This window comes from Antechinus flavipes, chromosome 2 (genome assembly GCF_016432865.1).
Source record: "Antechinus flavipes isolate AdamAnt ecotype Samford, QLD, Australia chromosome 2, AdamAnt_v2, whole genome shotgun sequence".
Classification (NCBI taxonomy): Eukaryota; Metazoa; Chordata; class Mammalia; order Dasyuromorphia; family Dasyuridae; genus Antechinus; species Antechinus flavipes.
Window position 1 is genome coordinate 194,605,109 of NC_067399.1, and position 23,361 is coordinate 194,628,469.

A 23,361-nucleotide genomic window follows, 5' to 3' on the forward strand; every position below is an offset into this window, starting at 1 on the left:
TCTTGCCCCTCCCAAGTCTTTAAGCCATTTCTTCCTCCCTTCTTTATTTTCTAGTCTCTTTTTCTAAGTAAAATAGACTTAGAATTAAACAAGAGCAACAATAGAATTTTATTTGGAAAATATTCACAAGGTGGATAGAATAATAGTTTTTCTTCCTGCTGATGGGAAGGCTCTTAACACACTTTTTAATCCTACACATATACATTGTTAGCACTGCAAGGGACCTTTGAGATTATATATACTAATCACCTCATTTTACAAAGGCAGATCCTGAAATCCAGGGAGTTTACACAATTTGCTTAAGGCTAGTTAATCACAGAACAGGGACTAGAACCCAGGATTCCTAGCTCCCAAACTGATGCTATTTCTGATAAGGTTCTGAATGGTGTGTTAGACTAAGAAACTAAAGTATTGATCCTGAGGCAAACAGGGAGAAGACACTGATATCAGTTTAGCTTCATGGTCCCACCATCTGGGGAGGTCTGAAATCCAAGTTATGTCAGCCCCTAAGACTATTCCTCTGTAGAGGTCTCCAGCAGTCTCATCTTGTCATGCCCTGTCAAAAATCCAGTAATATCCCTGAGATTAAATTTTCCCTATAAAATATACTTCTGGGACATCCTAAGGCCACTGTCCTCTTTTGAGTCACTCTGTCATGGCATTCTACCTCATGGGCTCTTTTTCTTTAAGCCCCGTCCTGACCCATGGCATATGGTATCTCTCCTCATCTCTCCTATGTTTCTCAACCTCACTTCTCATTACCATTAACTCTTTTAGGGTGCTAAGTCCCTTTAAGGATTTAGCCTGCCAGCTAAGGGCATGCCCCAACCTCATGGGGTGCTCCCTTTCAACTGATAATCGTGAGTTGCACTGAGGAACTGGTCTTTCATATGCTCTCCCACTCTATTTCATATTTACCATTCCTGATATCTATTGTGCCCCTTCATTTTGTCTACAACCTATTTTCCTAATTAAGTCAACCTTTTGCTAATGAAAATGGCATTATGAATTCTTCACATGACCAAATCCCAGCTTTTGGTGCCTACCATCATTTGATATCTACATCATTCAAATGATTTTGCTGAAATTATAGCATTTTGGTACATAACCCACGTACATAATTTTCACCATACTTCTGGGGCTATAATTTTCTTACTCTTCCTATCAATCCCCTCTTCTTCCCCCCACCAGTCCCTATAATTTACAAGGTAGAAAGAAAGAAAAAAAGGCTGAAAACAGTCTCAGACTCATTCAATGCACTTACTTCATGTATATGGACAAAAAGAGATGGGGGGAGGGGGAGATTTGATATGAAAACCAAGTTCTACAATTTATTATTTCGAATCTCTAAATATTCTATTTCTTTTCTATTATTCCAGGTACAAAAATATACTAAGGTGAAGAAAGTTTTGCCTTAATAATAACCTTACTGCTTCATTCAGTGAGGTCTGGATGATAAGAAGCAAGGGCAGAAGCCCAGTGAACAATACATTATGGATGATATTAATCTTATTCACCAATGACCTTGCAAATGGCTGCTAGCATGTGATGGCTCACAGCAGATACCCTGTGTTATAGAGTGAGCAAAAGAGAGAAGATGAGACTAAACAGACCAAACCTTGGCCTAACCCTGCTAAACTGCCTTCCCTCTTGCTTCTCCGTGATAAAAAGCAGCATTATCCCTTTATCACCAGTAATGAAGCTGAGCTGCAAAAACAAAATAAAATAAATTTTATTCCAAGGTTGAGCAGATACCTAGAGACCCCATTTTTAGTTTTATACTAAATCACCTGCTCCAAATAGAAAATACTGGTGAAGATAGAGCAAAATTTCAAAAATATTATAAGGAAAAACCTGGATATCCAAGTTTTCTAATTATATAAAAAAAAATTATGTGATGTTTGCATTTTAAATAATTATTTGCAACAGCCCATCATTATAATTCAAGTCCTCATCATTAGGATACTTTCATGTGATTACTGTCACGACCTGAGCTCCTAATAAATGATTTGATGACTAAGTTACTACTTCATTATTAAAGCTATTTTTATTGGTTGCTAATGAATAGAGCATGAAGTATTAAATGCCATGGAGGTATTAAGTTTTGATACCTACTAATTTTAAATAAGTTTATTTTCAAAAACATCTAAAATATTAGATTTTTTTCCCCCCTGAAATATCAGGGAACTGAATATATTTTTTAAAAATGGCAATGAAAAATGACTGATGAAATTAATATGTAATTAAAAACTAAAAAAAATTTAAAATAAATTCAAAAGAAGAAATCTTGAAATAAGGACAAGGATAAAAATGGGGGGGAAAGTCTTAGATGATAAACAAAAGTAAGCTAGGATTTTTGGATTAGGGGAAAAGCTTAACAATCAATATGTATTTAAACTGATTTTTAAAAAGAAACAAAATCAAACTGTCAAATTAAAAAAAAAAAAAAATGAACAAGGTGACCCCACAAGGGAAAATACAAAGAATAATTATATGAGTACTGGTTAGAAGAACAAGGGGCTATTTAACTTGGAGAAAAAAAGACTCAGATGGGGACATGATAATTATCTTCAAATAGTAGAGCTGTGATATGAAAAAGGCATGTTTGTTTTATTTAGCATTGGAAAGAAGAATTAGGACCAATGGGGGGAGTTTTGAAAAAAAAATAGGCTTAATAATATTTTTTTAAAAACTTTCTGACAATAACAGTGACCAAAAGTAGAATAAGCTGTTTCAAGAGTTGAAATCTGAAATCTACAGTTTGGAGAATTATTTGCTGACTATGTTAAAGTGGAGATTTCTTTCTTGTACTTAAAAGAATGTTTCTGTGAATTATATGCTGGCAAAAGTGACAATTTAAAGGCAAAAAAAATTTTTTTACAAAAAATAATTTTGTAAAATTATGAAATACTTATATTAAAACAACATGTAAACATCTTAAACAGATTACAATAAAGATGAGACTGAAAATCAAAAAGCTCATAAAAATCTTTCCCATTTCTATAATTCTCTGTTTTTTTTAACAATAATTCTGATTTAAGTAGTCAAGTACCATTTTACAGATCAGGAAACTGATACCAAATTTTTTGCTGGTAAAATAAATGTTTCTTTACAATAGAGACTATTAGCAAGCATATTTGTTTTTGTATTATACAAGGGAAATGAAATTAATAAATGTTTGTAGAATGAATAATGAATGAAAGCCTGAGAGATGTCAAATAACATACTATGGTTATAGAAATACTGTCAAATTTGGAATTTGAACTTGGTCTCCTCTGATATAAAGAGTTGGATTTCTTCCATTACATCATAGTACCATTCAAACAAAACTTAAAAGAATGAGGCAATATCATCCAAACTAATAAGCAGAGTTTGAATTTAATCAGCTAATGCTACAGTAACATTTATAAGTGGATCATTTATCCTTCTTTAGCAAGGTCAAAGTTGAAATTTGCAAGGCAAAAAAGGTTTCTGAGTTATCAAAATTGATATAATGAAGTCTATATAATAAATTTTATATATCTTACAGAAGAACCTTCATCTCTGTCTCAGCATGCTGACTCTTAGTTTACACATAATTCTAACCAAGTTTGGTTATCTGTTTGCACAGTTCACCATGGATTTCAAGCAAAAACTTCAAAGTAAGGAAGAGAAAAGTTGCTAAAGGGCATTGATGCAGGAGAAAGAAGAAATATCTGATAGCTTGAGAAAGGAAGAAATTAAAAAAAAAAAAAAAAACCAGACATAACAACAACAACAACAAAAAACATCCCATATTAACATAGTTGAGAACTTTTTAGTAAAGAGATCTAGATATTTTTTTCTATGTGATATGTGATAGGACCTTTGGATTTAAAATGGAAAAGAATCTTAAAATTCAGAAGGCCCACTTGATTATGTTACAGATTAGGAAAGTGAAGCCCAAAGAAATGAGGTCAAATAGCTAAAGAGATGCAAAGCTAAGACTAAAACCTAGATCTTATGAGTATTACATTATAATTCTTCCCATTACAATAATAAATGTTCAGAATGAGTCATCAATAAGGATTAGATTAAATTTGGTATCCTTCACAAGGATATCTCAAAAATTCATTTATGTGAAATAGCTCATCCCCCAAATTTGCTGGATAAATGATGTTTTGTTTCAATATTCCAATTTAGCTACCCAGAACCTATTCTTACATAAAAAATAGTGTCTAAGTCAGCCAAGAATGAACTTAAGTCTTCCTTTTTTCAAAAGACAGCCTTGCTATCAGATTCATTCATTTACTGGCTACACCAAATGCACAGTGTAGCAAGAACAGTAACAACATAAAGTTGATATTTGTTAATATTCTGATATCAGCACTTTTGAATTACTCTTTGCTATAAGCTGTGTAACAAACAACAGGAAAGAATAATTAACATTGTTTCATTTTCTCTGCAAGTACATGGATCCATTCTGACAGCGAAAAGTTGCAAAGAAGAGAGATCCAAAATAAATAAAATTCAGTAAGCATTGGCATAATCTTCTATCCTAAGCATGTATAGCAAATCCCAGAGCAAATACTACAGGAGTAACTTTGGAAATCACTCAGAGATTTCTCTTACATTTTTTTTAATTTTGCAAATTATGGCCTGTTTATATGATGATTCAAGCTGTTGGGGACACTGAGGGTCATTTTCTCCAGTCCCTCCACTATTTTAAAGTTGAGGAAATAAAAGTTCATAGAAATGATTTGACTTGCCCAAGGTGACTTGTCAAGTTCAGAAGCAGAACCTTGGAGCTATCTCCTTATTTAACAGGTTAGGATAGAAAACCATGCCATGGAGTTGTCTAAATAAGCCAAAGGAAGGAAAATGAATGACCAGACAGGTTGCAAAACTACGATCTGATTAACAGGGTATACTGAGATAAGAGCAAGACTTTTAACAGTTATACAATCATTGTATAGGGATACCCAACTAACTAAAAAAAGGAACATATTCTTTTATTTCCTAGAATGATAAAAGAAACATTTACTATATGAGCAACATAAAGACTGTGGTACATAATGGAGAATAATACACATAGATTAGAACAGGCATATAGATAAAGGACAAAATTTGGTAAAAAAGTAAAAATGCAGTCTTTATTACAGGATATTTCTTGAGGCTCCTGAAGTTCACTATGGCAAATACCACACTCCTTGGGACAATAGTGAGAGCAGGAGTCAATTCATAGGACATTTGATGATATGATGATCATGCATGCCTCAATCTATAAGGTTATTCAGTGATAAACAGCCCTCTTTGGAAGAGTTTTCAATATTGGCTTTGGGGAGTCAAAAGAAAAGAGGCTTCCTTACATTTACTCATGTGCCCTTCTTTTTCTGTACTGGACAGAGAAAAAATATGCAGATTCTTTACGGTGGCAAAATAAACAGTGATAGCCATTCATTAAAGGAGAAACCATAAAAATTCATGAAACATGACCTTGTTTATTATGATGACGATGATTATTCAAGAGAGAGACACAGTTACTGGTATAGAAATAGGAATTAAAAAAATTCCTTATCTTCATGAACCTTACATTATCTTTTGAAACAAACAAAAAACAAACAGCAGTGATTAAACAGGAACTCTTTTCCTGAATTGAAATAGGATAGGAAACCATTTTCCACCCCTCATATTTTCAGTGAACTTTTCCAAAGATGTCATTTTCTTCTTTCAATAAAGGAGAAAACCTTTTTAAATGTGTCAGTTTGTATAGTTAGTTGGTGGAAGACTTTATTATTATTTATAAATGCTTACATTAAAAGAAGGCAACATGGGTTGTCCTAGAGTAGGAACTATTTGGAAAACTAATTACCTCCAAATTGCTGCAAATTCTCAAGAATATGCCAAGAGAATGAATCGGGAATGGCATCCAAACAGATTAAAGTAATATGTGATATTTAAGAGCTCTGGGAACCCTGTTAATAACAAGTCTTCCATCATAACTTAAAGAGGCAAAAAGCCAGGGGTCTGCTGAGGACCACTCCACTGCATACACACTGTCTTCATGCTCTTCATAGGTGGCAATAACGCTGTCGGGCAGCGGCTCTTTGCTCCTAGAATCAAACAAAGACAGAAAAAAATGAATAACAAACCAGAGCAAGGATGTGCTCACCACACCCAAACATTCCAATGTTGGATTCTGAAGGAGGCTGTATGAAAGAGATATAAGGCCACATTGAAGCTGTTACTGTGAAGTGAGACAACTCCTACTTCATTTTTGATAATGCCATCTTATGTTGATGGAATCATCATGACATGTCTGTTTATTTTATGTTGGACTTTAGGACAATTATGAGACAATTCATTCATGAGAAAATGCAAGGCAAGAAAAGCATTAACTGTACCTGATTTCGCCATTAAAATAATAAAATACTATAAGTAGAAAACCTTTGGACATCTGGTTCAAACCCATCATTTTATTATTTCCAATGTTCTTTTTTCTCAAGACTCCCATATTCCTTCCTTCCCTGCCCCCCTCTGCTAAGGACTTCACCTCCTATTTTCCTGAGAAAATAGAGACCATTCTGTTTATACTTTCTGTTTCATAAACCTTTAACATCTTTTCCTGTTCTTTCCTCCATTTTCTGTTCAGGAGTTAGCCCTTTACATCAAGGCCAACTTCTTTACTTAAGCTTTTCATCCCATTTCCTTTTGTCTCTTCTGGCTGATTGCCCTTGCAATAATCCTTACTCCTTCTTTCTAACTGTCTGTCTCTCCCTATCTCCTGGCTCATTTACTGCAGTCTACAAATAATATCCAAGTCTCTCCCAACTTTAAAATCTCTCACTAAAACCTATCATCCTCTTCAAATTACCACCCTCTATTTTTCCTCTTATTCCCCAAACTCAAAAAACAAAACAAAACAAAAAAATCCTGTTTATTCTTGTCTTCACTTCTGTCTCTGTGCCTTTGCCTGGAGTGTTTCTTATGTTTGAAATGTATTCTCTGCTCACTTCTACCTTTTAGAATCCCCAATTTTCTTCAAAGCTCTACTCCGAGACCACGTTCTACATGAAGTCTTTCCTGAACTACTCTCCACCCCCCAAAGCTGATACTGCTTGTGCTCTCAAATTACCTTTTATTTATTTTGTATCTACCTAGATGTGTCTACATTGTTTTCCCAAAAGAAAGTAAGATCTTTTTAGCAAAATGGTCAAATTATGCAGATGAGGATGGTTAGGGAGACCAGAAAGGCTAAGAGAAGTTTGCCAAAGGAAGTGGCAGAACTAGAATTAGAATCCAAAATCTGATTGCAATATATTAAAGTGTCTTCTATATTATGTCTGTCATATCTACCTGTAAACAAAATGCTTACCACGTGAATAGGTTTAAAATATTTTTCTTACTATGGTATAGAATCTTAAATTTTAGTGTAGTAAGGAAAAATCATTTACAAATTAGAGAAGGAGGCATTATGAGGTAATAAGATTTGTAAAAAAAAAAAATTTCACTTAAAATTCTATTCAATAAGCATTTGTAGAGTACATAAATGTTAACTGCTATAAGGGCTATATAACATAGAATTTAGCTAGTCAAAAAACACTTATTAAGTACCTACCATATGCCAGGCACTATACTAAGTGCTAGGGATACACACACACACACACACACACACACACACACACACACACACACACAAAAGCATGTTCTTAAGGAGCCAATAGACTAATGTGAGAGACAACATGCAAAGTTATGTACAAATAAAATATATACCAGTTAAATTATGGATAATATCAGAGAGAAGGCATTAAGAAAGAGGACTGGGAATAGCTTCTTGCAGAAGGTGGAATTTAACTGAGTCCTGAAGGAAGCCAGGGATTTGAGAAGGAAGAAATGAGGAAGAAGAGAATTCAGGCATGGGAGATAGCCAATAAATTGGATTAGAACCTGGAAATGGAGTGCCTTGTGCAAGAAACTGAAAAGATATCAGCATCAAAAGATCAAAATGTATGTTGGGAGGGAGGTTGTGAGCTATAAGAAAAATGGAAACATAGCATGAGACCAAGTTATGAAAGATTTTAAAAGCCAAAAAGTATTTTATATTTGGTCCTCTACCAAGATACCTACTGGAATTCACCAAATGCAGGAAGGGCATAATATGTGTGAAATGGCCAGATCTGTGCTTCAGGAAAATCAGTTAACAGTTAAGTGAAGGATAGTTGGGGTAGAGAGTCACTTAAGGCAGGAAAGCCAACTAACAAGTTTTTTTTTAATAGTACAGGTTTCAGAAACAAACTAAAAAGAGAATAGCTGAACCCCTAAAAGCAAATGAAATCATTAAGTGAAATAATATAGATGAAGAAAAAGAAGGGATCTCCATGTATACTTACAGTTTGTGTCCATGCCCTAAATGAAGGTGTAGCAAAGGAAACTGAGAAAGAGTCATATATATCGGAGAACCAAAAGAGATTGGTATCATTAAAAAACATGACATTAAAAAAAAAAAATCAAGATAGAAAAGGTGACTGGTAGTGTTAAAGGCTGCAGAGAGGAACAAGAATGAATTTAACAATTAAAGACATATTGGGTAACTCTGTAGAGAGCAATTTCAATTTAATGGTGAGGATGGAAGCCAAAACGTATAGAGTTTACAAGAGAGTAAAAGTTACAGGAGGGGAGACAACTTGTGGTTCTTCTTTAAAATATAATAATGGTTCTCTCTGGGAGAAAGCAGGTTTCTCGGGGAGGTTTTCTGGAGGCAGCCTTAGTTTCAATTACAAGTAAATAATCACCCAAAATGCAGCCAGCTGGTAAAAATGCAAATATTTATTTTCTCCTTCCAAAATAGCCCGGTTAGTTGAGGCCTCTCTCTGCTTGGTTCTAAGAGCTCTTGCAGCTTTGTCCTTTGCTTCTGCCTCTGCTTTCTTCAGCCTCCTGCCAGCACCAAGTTGAATTTGTCTTGCCTCTGAGAGAGGTCTTCTGGCTCTCAGTCTCCCAGAGTGCTCCTCTCTGACCCCAGTCAATGTTCTGAAGTAAAACTCCTCACTCAGAGAAGGCTTCTGGCTGAACTCACTTGACGCTCCCCTCTCAATCTAAATTCAGCTGAACTCTCTCTGAGAGCCTCTGTCTGTTTCTTATATATGAGAGAGTGGGATTGTGGCATATCTCCCAGCGTGCTCTCTGGCCCTAAGAGCATCAAGGGAGGTGTGAATTCGGCTATCTCATACTAAACCCTGAAATCTCCCAAACGCGTGAACTCCAATGAGTAAAGGGAACACAAGCATTATATCAATTAGTTCTACTTAGTACCTTGTTTCAGGTTCTGGCCCAAAACATCTTCTTGTAAGATCAGATCAATAATACTGAACCATGCTAAATTAGATAATTATTGTCTTTATCAACTCTAATGAGCTAGCAGTTTGTAAAGATTCCAATACAACTATTGTAAACAATCGTGTCAAGGAACTTAGCATAAAAGGCAAGAGAAATAAGGGATAATAATAATGAGAGAGGATGGATGGATCAAATGATTGTTTTTGAGGATGAAGGAAAAATGGGAACATTTGCAGGCAGGAGGGAATTAAGAGGCAGGAAGAAATTGAAGATGAAAGACTGAGATGAAAGAGGAGAAAAGCTGCTACAGAAGATGGGATAGGACAGAATGGAATCACTTGTGCAGGTAAGGTAGTCTGCCTTGGCAAGGAGAAGGGCCAGCTCTTCATGTGAGATGGGAATGAAGGAAGAAATAGCGATAGAAAACAACCAGCTACATAAGCTGAAGAAACAGGGAGAATGGATAACTCTTGATGAATGATCTCTAATTGTTCAATAAAATATGAGACAAAGATATCAACTAAGAAGGTATGGGGGGGGGAGATATAGAAAGTTAGAGGAAAAATGAAAAATCACTTGTGGTTGGTGAGAAAGTGAATCCATTACGAAGTAATCGGAAAGGATTACTATTCTGCCAGGAGGGCCCATTTGGAATTATGTAACAAATTTGTAGTGGACTAAGCAGCATAGTTTCTGGTAGTGGGCCAAGTCAGCATGGTTTCTTTACTTTCACCAGCTCCATTGTACAGTATGTGAGTAGGAGCAAAGGACAATAGGAGTAATTCAAGGCTGGGGTGTGACAGGGAAGGATCTTTCCAAAGGGATAAATGCAAACCCTTAACTTTGAGTTAAAAAATTAACAATGAAAAATGGATGTCATCCCAGCCATTTAGGTAAAGAGGACTTATGAACTTACAAGTTCAACATAAGTAGACAGCAGACCAAACTGGATAGCTAATGCTTCTTTAGAGCCACATATAGGGTCTATAAAAAGGAAGGTACTTGATCTACAGCATTCTATTTCCCCAATTAGGCCATATCAGTATTGTGCTCAGTTCTGGAAACCTCATTTTGGAAAGGACATGAACAATATAGAATGAATCAAGTAAAATATTAACAAATGATAATTACAGATATTTAATTTGAAAAAATATTTTTATTTAGGAAGATAGGTGACAAGTGGAGAGAGTACAAGGCCTAATATAAAGAAGATTCCTCCTCCTGAGTTTAAATCTGGCCTCAAACACTTATTAGCTGTGTCTTATTAGCTAGGTAAGTCACTTAACCCTGTTGCCTCCATTCCTCACCTATAAAAGAACTTGAAAAAGAAATAGCAAACTACTCTAGTACTTTTGCCAAGATGAAATCACAGAGTAGGACACAACTGAAATGACTAAACAACAACAAATTTTTATTTACTTTATTAGCTATATTTTGAAAAATATAATTAAGCATTATGAGAGTCCTCTTAGATCTTCTATTTAGCATAAATAGCATGATATAGCAAAGCAAATAATTTCTAGTTCCCTAAAGCCCAAGAACAAAATAGGTACTTAAGGCAATTGTGATAGTGTATTAATTGAGTTTATATTTCTTTGTTCTTTGCACCTGGCAACACTGTTCTTTGCACCTGACAGCACTTTCGATAATTTTTGTAAGGCTCATAGAAATATGAAACCTGGAAGATTACCCTTTTCCTACATTTAAAGAGATAACACAACTTGTTTCCAAGTCTAGAGTTCTGCCATTTTCTCTCTCCAATATCACTGGACGATGGGTCAAAAAATAACTGTCCAGGAAACTCTCTATGTGCACCCATATCATTTCATTTTCCTCAGTACTATGAGCACTGGTATAGTTTGTATTTTAATTTTTACTTATATATTGTTGGGTAAGTGGTCTTAATTCTATTCACAAGTGAATTAACTTCTTGCAGGTACATCCCTATTTTTTGTTGCTTTACAGCACTGAGCACAGAATTCTCCACATAATAGGTTGGTAATTCATGTATTTCAAAATTCCGTAACTAGAGGATTTGGCTCATCAATTGAAAGTTTACTACTCCAAATGAATTAGAAAATGCTTATGAGTTGAGTACTTGTTATTTTCTGAATTAAATAAGATATGTAAGCAAATTAAATGAAAAATAAACCCCCAAACAATTGGGAAATTACTACAACAAACACATTTTGGTGTCTTCTTGTTTAGGTGCATCTGACAAGCAATAAATGCTTCATCTATTCCAGAGAACAGCTCCACTGCAGATTACCTGTATGGAAATGGGCCAGTACAACTATTCACAGAGGTTCCAATTAAGGGAATGATCAGGTTTCTCTTCTAATAAAGATTTCACATCAGAATCAGTGAAAAACATCTCCTTAACCATATGAAATACAGTTGGCCATAAAATAAACAAAACCTAGACTTTATAAGGATATATTGTTAGGTTGTAACCACTGTGATTGTGGTTAAATATTATTCTTTGAGGGACCTGTATTTCCAAGTATCTGAACATGAAAACTATAAATAGAGTAATTTCCTCAGTCTAACAATATATAAATTAGTAAATTATAGTTGTAGAGAAAGCCTCAAATACATAGACATTTTCCCACAAAACAATTGTAAAAGATGCACAAACAGGCACTGGAAGAATACAGATATATGAGTGATATGATGCTCTCAAAACAAAATAATAAAGCTATCTCAAACTTTAGAGACCACCCTATTCAATTCAATTAGGCTATTTTCCACAAATCATTACACAGTAAACATTAAGGGATCTGTGAAATCACAAGAATCTGAATTCTTTGAGATAAGTCCTTAAATACATTCAGAAGTGGGAAAGAGTTGCTGCAGGTACTGAAAGACAAATGAGTGATGTTTTCTTTTAATGTTGACTTTTGTGACAGCAACAAGGACATGTTCACAAACATGTTCACAGAACAGAACAGCAATGGATCTCCATTATTAGTACTGTGTGGCCCAGATCAGTGCAATTAAAAAACTGCTAGTTAGACCAAGAGTTAGAATTACACAGCACTAGACACAGAAGACTAGTTAATAGTAGACTGTGACCCTTGAGCAAGTCCCTAAGAAGATATTTCAATATGCTCTGTTTTGTCTATAAATTAGGAACAATATCTATCCTAAATGAGGATATTGTAGGGATTCAATGTTATGATGAATGTAAAGAGACTCTAAAATGTATAAATACTAGAAAAATCAAGGTTTTTTTTTATCATTATATTCATTATTATTTACTGTATTTACTATTATTAGCAGCCAATTAAGATGCTGAAATTCATTGGGACAGAAATTGGCATAGCAAGTTCAAGATCCTTAAGGAATACAAAGTTATTGAATACAAGTAATATTAGGCCTAAGGGAAAAATCCTAACAATTGGGGTGGTAATAGGAAAAGAGGTCTTATCTCATAGGAACATCTTACATATATCAAGTTAGGACCCTTCCCCTAGATCTAACACTACTTTTTATTTACTTATCAAGTTACTAGTTGCTTTCTTCCACTAGAATGTAAGTTTCTTGAGGGCAGAGACTGTTTTTGTTTTTTTTTTACTTTGTACTTGACACAATACCTAGCACATCATCCTAACAATAAAAACTTGTTGAATTAATGACTATAAATTAGAGTGTATAAAAGACTAAATGGTGACAGTTCTGAAATCATCACATGCTATTTTTTCATTGGAGTTTAAATTTGTTCCTGAGAGAGCAATCATAAGAAATGAAAGAGACAAAAAGTAGAGATCTCTGCTGCTGACTCCTAGTCTAAGGCATTAGTAATCAGACCACTGTTCTACCTTAGTTTAGAAATGAAACCTTTGTGAAGAAGGGGGATTTCAAATGCAACTACTACTGTACATAACTAAAAGTTTCATTTTTTTTAAAGCACCTAGAATAGCAGATTATACGTAATAAAAAAAAAAATAACAACATTTGAAAAAGTCATTTTTCCCCTAAAACACAATAATTGAATGGAAAGTCATTCTTACTTTTCTTCCTGGTGGTGGTCTTCCTGGTCACTAAGGTCATCTTCATCTACCAAATGACCAAAGGGCTCTGAAGAAATTGATACCATGTTTGAAAGAATGACTCTGCTATCACTGCTTCCTGTGAGGATCAGCTGGTCATGAGAATGGTTGTAACGCACATTCCATACCCTACAGAAGGTAATAAAAATCACATAAGTGAAGGTTGACTAATACAAATATACTAAAAAGACACACTATTTTGACTCTGAGGGTTCTTTCTGAGAGTCAGAAGACTGGAAAGTACTCTCCAAAAGATGTCAACAGATTATGCACACAGTCTAAAAGTGTCTTTAAGGGTATAGCTGCTGTTATAATCATGATCAATATGATTACATAAGATGATTGATTTAGTGCTGGAAGGGATCTAAGAGGTTATCTATTAAAAATCTCTTCATCCTACAAATGGGGAAATGGAGTCAGTCAATTAGCATTTACTCTACTGAAGGCCAGAGACTTAAAATGACATAGTCACACAAGAAGGAAACAAGAGAATCAAATAAGTTTTGAATTTAGGTCTTCTAATTCCAAAATCCAGTGTGCTTTTTATCTCTTAAAAGACCCAGTTGATCTGTTCAGTTTCTACGAGGTCAATGTCAAAACGCTTTATAACTTCACCAGGAGTTATAAAAAAAAAGCAAAGAAATGTGGGAAAATGGAATCATTAAAACTGGATTTGAAACTTAGCTCCACAGCTTTCTTGCTACATGATCTTAAGGAGTTATGTGACCTCTCTGGGCTTCCCTTGTTTTCAATCATAAAAAAGGTAAAAAGTAATTATCAAAAATTATCAAAATAACCAATATATATTTTATATACTCCTAAAACAGCATGCAAAAAATTCATATTACCAGTGGGAATGCTCATCGAGTGTCTTCACAGGTTCACCAACGTTTCTAGTGTCCCAAAACTTCACCTTGCAATCATCTCCACAACTAGCCAAGTAGTACTGTTTATTGGGATTAAAGTCAAGGTCCCGTACCAGCTGTCCATGGGCATTCTCTATGCAATATATCTGGCTAGAAAACAATAAAACATAACAGCATATAAAAATAAATTGATTAAGAAAAATAGTTGTGCTCTTTAAGAACAAATTGGTTTCCTGGTAACCTGTTTATTCCTTAGGTATTAAGAGTTCTGGTGGCTCCATCGCTGGGATGTTAGGAATAAGTTTGGGGAAATTTCAATTGGTATTTCCAGTTCTTTTCAAAACCTTTTTTTTTGCCCCTTTGAAGAGTTTGTTACAAATAACAACAAATAGTGAATTCAGGCAAGCATCTACTTTCATCTAAGTGAAAATAAGAATTAGCAATAAATTAATGACCTTCAGGGTTGCCTTTAGAGTTTACATAATTTTCAGATTTTTGCTATGAAAACAAACTGAGTACCTAAGAGTCAAAGTAATCTGATTGAAAAAGATTGATGATGACATAGAAGAGCAAGCTGAGACTGTTACTTAAGAGTTTTGTGAGAGGAAAAGGAAGGTTTGGGGTAGGAAAGGGTATAGGAAACAAAAGAAAAATAGGACAAGAGGTAAGAGGAATAAAGGAAAAGTAAGTTCAGTTTGAGGCTATCTAGTGAGATGGGAAGGAACTAGATGAGAGACTGGGATATCTGATGTTTTTTTTTTTTTTTTGACCCACTATCCAATAAAGCTTGCCTTGCTATTCATAACATTATCTTATACATCACATTTTTATCCTGAGGTGTTAACTTAATCCTTTCTTCTGCAGTTTAATTTCTTCTTGTTGTTGCATCAGTAGACATGGTGAACAGCTGGGCAACTTCGCTCCTTGTAATTATCTTTCACATATTTGAAGACCATTATTAAGTCACCTTCTAGTCCTCTATTCTCCAAGGTAGATAAACTCAACCCCTTTCAACTTCTCTCCTATGCTGTCTTTCCGGCCTTAAATCAGTTTCATTGTTCTCCCCTGGACTCTTTCCAGTTTTCTAAATTCTTTCACAAAATAGGACACCTCAAACCTAAAACCTTTCAATTGAAATAAATCAACATATAGAATTAAATAAATACTGACAAAAAATAGATAAGGCAAATGTTTCCAACATTTTTTCCATAAAATATTAACTAGCCCACTTCATGTCAACACTGTGCTAGGCACAAAGCTGTTTTTTTGAATAAGAAATGTAAATTTAGTGCTAGAAAAATGAAGAGAGTTTTCTGATTAGGAAATCCATGACTATTCCTCTGAAAAGAAAAATGTAATGTCCAATTAGAAATAATTGCTGCTCCCATCTTTTGCTCACTTCCCACTGATAATTCAACAAAGAGATAATGTAATGAAAAATGGATTAAATACTTAAGATTCTAGAATTCAAAGATTCATTCACATATTCTGGGCTTTTTAAATATTATTCTAAGGACCCCCAGTCTTTAGATACTAAAATACTGGATATCCTTTCATAGAACAATGGAATTAAAAAGGACAGAAAGAGAACACTGAGGAATGGTTTTCAATCAGTGTATTTATCATCTTTGAACTCTATGGCTTTCAGCTTCTGTTTATGGAACTAAATAAGCCCCTTTTATAGATATGCACATGCTTGGAAAACAGCGATTGATTGCTATACCCTGAGCTTGCAGAGGGAGCCATAGAACTAAATTTAAAGTTGTCCCCCCCTTAAAGGCAACAAAAGTTATTACAAGACATCCGTCTTCTTGGTTTAGTGATAAATTACGGTGTGCTGAGGGGATAAACTGTATCTTAAAAAAGCTTGCACAGGCTTCTGTTGCCATGGCAACAGATATGCACAACATCACTCCTTTGCTTATCAAAATCACAACCAGAGCAGAAAAAAAATGTCTCTTATTTGTTCCATTGGAACTGTTGGTTGTTGGGTACAATTACCTAAATGACAAAACTTGATTAACCAGTAAGTGTATATTTTAAAGATACAGCGATTACATATTTTAAAAAAGAAACAATTAAATATTTCCTGAGGAATTGTAATTATATTAAGTTGTAATACTTTATCATATATACAAAAACCAGTCTATAGTCACTATTTTCACATAAATCTGAAATTTTCATATAAACAATGATTCTTATTATAAATAACTGCTACTAAAGGGTTATTAATATCCAGCATTTAACAACTGATTCAGGTAATAGAATCCAGCTGTACTCAAAATGGAAAAAAAAATTGTACTACAAACATGATACAAAGAAAGACACACTATGTTAGCTACCCTCCAACCTCCAAAATCCATTTGGCTCTTAATCATTTTGCCCCTCTGCTATCTATGGGATAAAATATGAACTCCTTAGTTTGACATTTAAGACCCTTCAGGATTTGATTCCCACTTACCTTTCCAGCCTTGTTTCATATTACTTCCCTTCAGTCATTATATGTTTCAGTCTAACTAGATTGATTAATAGTTAGCTATTATTCCTTTATCTTCTCCTGCTGTTTCCTGCCTTTCTACATCTGCGTGGTTCCCTGTGCCTGAAATCCTTTCCTTCCTTGTAACCACATATTAAAATTCCTTTCAAGGGTTAGCTCAGGTGTCACCTCCCCGCAAAAGTCTTTCATGATCAATCCAGCTGAAATTAATCTTTCCTCAGCTTTCTCAGAGGGTATGGTTCAGATCTCTGCCTATATCTTTTCACATTCAACTTCATATCAGACTCATTTATATAATAATTATAATTCTCACTCTCCCTTAGCAGAATGATAGTTCCTAGAGACCACATAATAGTGCTTTAAAAAAGTTTCCTGAACTGATTAAGAGAAAAGGAAGGAAAAAAAAGAAGTTGGATTCTGGTCAGCTGAAGCTTCATATTAAATAAGGTATATTAGTGCTTCACTTACCTCATATTTCGAGTATCCCAACCCCGGATGGTAGTATCATTGGCTGTTGCAACTTGAGTGCAGTTGTGATGGGGGCTCCATCTACCAGAAGTAAACTTCAACTGACCTTTCCCTTCTAATGCTGTAGAACTAGACAGCTTGGCATTTGGACAATATTTCAAAAAAGAATAAAAATGAAAAAAGCAAATTCAATTCATTGAACTAAGATTCAAGTATAAAAATACCAAAAAAAATTACTAATAATAATTCAGAAGCATTTTTATCTTTTTCCTTGAAAAGGCTCACATGTTTAAACCTTCTCTGGAAAACTATAAAATTGAGGACATAGGAAAAATAAAACAAAAAGCCTATTAATAGATCTCTATTAAACAAGAATCATGTGCAAGTATATGAATAGAGATGATCTGCTAAAACTTGAAAGATAAATAATTCAAACATCTGGCCTTACATAAAGACAAGGACAGAGCCATTAAAGTACACACTAACATCTTGAGAATAAAAGGAATAATATAATTTAGTCAATAAAATGTTATTTTAAATTCTGTTTTCCTCTCCCTTTATTCTGAAGATCTCAAAGTACTTCCTATGGAAGTTGATTAAAACTCATTAGAACAGTGAATATGTGGTCAATGTCTGTTTCAAAGAAGTGTAAGGAAAACTTTCTCCTGGACAACATAATCTTCATCAGTGAAATAAATCCACGAGGGCAGAGCACCTGATAAGTGAGAAAAGGAAAAACAACTCCTTCTCTCTTTTTTTGGTGGGGAATTGAATTTGGAGCTAGATGACATACATTGAATCCCAACTCGGTATGGCCTCAGTCAAATCACCTCACCTCTATGGGAATTAATTTTGTTATCCACAAAATGAAGAAGTTGAAACAGATGATCCTTAAGGCCCACACCTTGATTTCAATCTATACATTTAGAATTGAGCTACTCTTTCTGCCTTATCTTTGATCAACTAACCTCACCAATTTATTCACATGATTTTTTTTTACTCCAGATTATATGGAACTGATTTACATATACTTCCCGCTCTAAGTTATAGAGAAAATTTTAATCATATTGTGTTATTTAAAGAATCCATACTCTTTTCCTCCCATGAGGTAGATATTTTCCATCTTTTGCAGTGCAACAGTTATTTTTACCTACCTATCCCAACTAAATAGTTCCCTTTAGTCACTGTGTATCTAATTATCTGACTGTCCTGAAAATTTCTCTCAAATAATCTTAAATCAACATTCGTTTTAATTTACCTTCAACTGGAAAAATAAATACTCCCTATATAGTACTTTTATGAGAGGGGAGACTAATCAAACTAATAATGATAGAATATTATAATTTCAAAAAGACTGAGAATCACCACTGTCTCTGAAAGAGCTAATTAAAATGTAATCTTATGGATATAATTTAGAAATCATTAGTATGGCAAAAAGGACTGAGGACCTATGTTCAATTTATAAACACATGGCAGATTTCTGGATAAAAGCAGGAGAAGTACTTCAAATTCCTGCTTTGACATTTACTACCTGTATAAACAGACAAGTTACTTAGTCTTTTTAAGTCTGTTTCCTTTATTTGCAAAATTATTGAAAAATTCATTATTTCCTTAAACAGTATTATTTTGAAGAAAGTCCTTTGTAAACTTTGAAGTGCTATAAAACTTTAAATTATACTCTCCTTACCTATTGAACAGCAAGTGATCCATCTACAATCTGAATAAATTCAGCTACAGAAACATTATATCATGAATAAACAAAATTACAATGCTGAAAATCAGAGAAAATAGAGCTCAAAAGAACCTTAAGTTTTGGGAAGAATTAAATTACTAATGACTTCTGCAGGGGTCAATATCATATAAAAAAAGAAAAAAGAACAAAATATACTACTCATGACTATGGTCCCTCTTTTGCCTTCTCAAAAAGAGCTCCTCAAAATATTCTAAGTTTTAAACCTTTTAAGGCAAAAAATATACATCTTCTCTCTCTATCACTTAATCATCAAAAATTTAGTTATTTTGTCAAACTAGTAAAGAAACAGAAATTTAAAAATACACACATAAAAAGTCATGTGGATTTGAAATATAAAGTGAAAGAATCTGCTCTACAACTACTGAACTCTCATCTTTAGCTATGATTATGTCAAGGTGGGAAAACACATCTAGTGATGGCCGGTGTCATAATGGAAACAAAGTCAGGACAAGTTTTGTGTTACTCTGGGAAAACCATATAACTTCTTTATGTTTCAGTTTCAGTTTCATTGTATGTGTATAAATAAGTTGAAACTAAAAGACTTCAAAAATCTTTTTTATTTTTGAGTGTATGATTCTAGCTATATGGGATCTTGGGCAAGTGCCTCCACCTATCTAGGTACTTCACTTTCCTCATTTGTAAAGCTCCTTCTCATTCTAGAGTTTGGTACTTGTGACATATTCAAGATCAGAAAAAGGCTAAAAAACCTTTATTTTGGGATATGCTAGGAAGAAGTATCTATCATTTCATATTCTCCACCCCAACTTAGTCTTTGGAGGATAACGGTAATCTGAATGAAGTTTACAAGATGCCACGTTACTGTAATTAATAGTCCCATGGTTTCTAAAATGTGACTGAAGAGTGATTTTTTTGAAACCATATTTAGGAATCAGAATTAAGTAAGGCTCATTAGCTAAGAGATCTAGGCTATCTAGGAACAGTAAGATATTTATAAGAATGAAGTAGTAGCAGAAAATAGCATAAATCACTAGAACAGATCATAATGATGTACAATGGGTAGATGGATTCTACAGAAATTTGGTTATATTTGGACAAAACAAAGCTATCAATAAACTCTATAAATAGCTCTTTTGGTGTAAATAAAATAATGTTTTATAAACTGTCAGCTATTTTTTCTACCTATCTTAGAGCCGACTCAGTTTAGTTAAATAAACATTTATTAGGTAATAATAGGTGGTGTAGTGGATACAGCATTATCCCTGAAGTCAGGAGGACCTGAGTTCAAATGGTTTCAGACACTTAATACTTCCTAGATGTGTGACTCTGGGCAAGTCACTTAACCCCAAATGCCTCAGCAAAAAAAAAAAAAACAAAAACAAAAACCATTTATTATACAGAGCACTATGATTACACAGAAATATATTTTAGATACATTAGGTAATCAGTTAATAACATACATTAAATACTGAAGGAGAAAAAAAGTTTTTTAAGATTTTACCTGGAGATCCATTCAGGTTCTTTTACTATTAGTGTATATTCTAGTTATGTCTTTAGCACTGTTTTAAAATACTCTAATAATAAGCATTCCATTTCTTCTCATTTATTCAACAAATATTTATTAAGCACTTATTGTGTGCAAAATTATAGGAAATTGAACTCTAGAGAGGTGATCTAGCTTAGATGGCTAGCATTGTAGAAAATGTGTGAGACTCCTAAAAGCCTTAATTTCTACATTTAGTTTGTTGATCATTCAGGAGTTTAGTCAAGTCCAGAGGCCACCTCTTTCATATGGTCCTAGGCAAATCTGCAAGGGACCTAAAACATCATCTAATCCCATCCTCTCATTTTGCATATGAAATAAACTGAACCCAGAGAAGTTACAAGACTTGAGATAATAGAGATAGAAGGCAGCAAACAGGGACTTAAAGCATGGTTCTCTAATTCCATATCCAGCACTTGTTACATTGTATCAATCAAAGGGCTGTATGTCTCTAATTAGTAAAAGGTATTTTTGTGAAGTGACTTTTCTATAATTCCTCTCAAAATTTTCAAGACGGTAGAGATTCAATGTTAGTGTAAGGTGGTTCTCTGTAAATGCCATCCAAAACCTTCCTTCCAATACAGCATACATCCATATAAAGATTGGTTTAGTTAATAGCACCACCAATTGGTCCAAATGCAGTCTACTTTCAAGTTTATATAAATCAAGTTTAATCAGATCAAGTTTATATAAAATTTGAGTGTGGTCAAAAATACGTGTTATTTTTATCATCTATATACATATATAATTTTCAGTAAGATATTTCAAGGATATGACCTATGTCTTGATAAGAGAATTCAAAAGAAGTAAAGGAAAATTATTCCTGCCCTTGGCTGCAGGAGCTTTTGTCTATCTGAAGAAACTTTAATCTAGCTTAATTACTAACTTTAAATATATTTTAAAAATCTAACTGGAGGAGCACTGATATTACTTAACTACTAGCAAAACCAAATAAAACAAGAAGAGAACAATTACTGTTAACCGTGATGGGCTGATCATGGGTACTATAGGAGTTCAGAAAAAAAAAAAAAAGATCAATGTAGGCTGGAATAATCAAGAGAAAGTCTTTGTGAAAGAGTAGAGTATGAATAAGGTAATTACAAGTATAGTAGACAATATATTCCAAGCACAAGAAATTATATGAGCAAAAATATGGAAGTAGAAATAAGTCTTGTTGTATAAAATGGACCTAATTATCTAGAGTGGAGAGATTTTATATTAGGGAATAGTGATTGGATGAATAGGATAGGGCCACTTTACAGGAAACCTTGAAAGCCGGAAAGAAAAGTTTGGACTTGATACAGTTGGCACCTCCATAAGTTTGTGAGCTAAGAAGTGTCATGATGAAGAGGATATTTTAGGAAGATGAATCTGGCAGCGGTGGGCGAGATGGTTTGGAGGGCAGAAAGACTGCAGGCAAGCAGAAGGCTGCTGCCAGGTGTGAGGTGAAAAGGAAGCACAGGAAAAGACAAATGGTTCCACTAAAACTTCATCCCCATAGGTACAAAGAAAAGAGTCTGTAAGGTAAATTTTAGTAAAAGCCCCAAAGAAAATTTATTATCAATTTTTACTGAGTGCCCATCCAAGGTGACCAGTCTAACATGGGATGAAGAGCCAATCAATCACATTTTTTTTGTTTGTTTCCTGGGTGCAATGTAAAAAATATTCAGTAAGAGATGCAATACACATAATTATATTTCTTAACATTAAAGAGAAATATTCAGTGATGCTGAGATTTTGTTGTTATTGTCATTTTTAAGACAATATAGTTATTCACAGGAAATGCTGTTAATACCCAGATACAAAAAAAAAAAAAAAAAAGGATATATCTTCTAAGGAACAGAATTATATGGCTTATATCAACTTTAGCAGTCTATAAATGGCACATTTATATGAAGGGCCTGAGATTTACAAAAATCTGTTAAGATTGAACTTCAAAACAAAAATCTATAATTACAACATAACAGAGAACCTAAAATAAAGGTTAAATTCAATTAAGGGAAAATGACACCCTTGACATAATATCTTATATACAGTAGCCCAATAATTTGATTACCAATGATATTAGAGTGATATTAATTAATTTATTGTTCACATTGTAATGTAGTGTAAAGAACACTAGACCTAGGATCAACTCCTGGCTCTCTCAATTACTAGCTCTGTAACCTAAGATAAGTTATAACTTCTCTGAGCCTAAACTTTATTATTTGTAAAATAAGGAAAATAAACACTATTTACCTTACAGGTTATTGTGATAATCAAATAATGAATCAGGTAGCATCCAGTATTCCCATACTCCAAAATAAATGTGAGCTCTTCAGTCTAAATGCTCATTCCAATCATGCAGAATACAACCTATCTATGACTATTGAAGTTCTAAGAGACAGAGAATCCCAAGCATGAGTATAGCCAAAGCAGAGAGGCAAGAGATGGAATATCACATTCACAGATCAGCAAGTAAGATATTTTGGCTAGATCATGTAAAGTAGTATAAAGAGCTGGCAAAAATAGACTAAAGGAGAATGCCAAGGGCTCTAAATGGTAAATGGAGGAGCTTGTGTTTTATTCCAAAGGCAATGGGGAGCTACTGAAACTCCCTGAACAGTGAAAGAAGCTTCTCTATTATTGTCTCCATTTTATAGAAGAGGAAATTGCAGCTCAAAATGAAGTGCCCTTAAAAATTAGAGGAGGAGCTGACCCCAGGCTTCCTTAGTTCAAGTCCATGATTCTCTTCTAAGAATCCCTGCCTCTTATTTAAGATCATGTACAATAATCAGGTGATCAGACTTTTATTCATGCAGCTTGCTCACAAGAAGAGATGCAGAAAACAAGGAGCCAAGTAGGACACTATTACAATGATCCAGACGAGATGATGAAGGTCAGCAGTAGGGTAGATGAAAGAGATTTTGAAGATGAAGCATAAATAAGACTTA

General features: G+C 34.0%; 1 protein-coding gene across 2 annotated transcripts in view; it reads right to left on the reverse strand.

Moving 5' to 3' along the window:
* Positions 1-5,439: 5,439 nt before the first annotated feature.
* Positions 5,440-23,361, reverse strand: part of EIPR1 (EARP complex and GARP complex interacting protein 1) — a 224,285-nt gene continuing 206,363 nt past the window's right edge. For both annotated transcript variants that reach the window (XM_051976046.1, XM_051976047.1), the window contains 4 exons: positions 17,175-17,311; positions 14,192-14,359; positions 13,305-13,472; positions 5,440-6,071 (listed from right to left, as the gene is read on the reverse strand). In XM_051976046.1, coding sequence (XP_051832006.1) covers positions 5,897-6,071; positions 13,305-13,472; positions 14,192-14,359; positions 17,175-17,311 — 648 coding nt within the window. In that variant the 3' untranslated portion in view covers positions 5,440-5,896. The remainder of the gene's footprint in view (positions 6,072-13,304; positions 13,473-14,191; positions 14,360-17,174; positions 17,312-23,361) is intronic.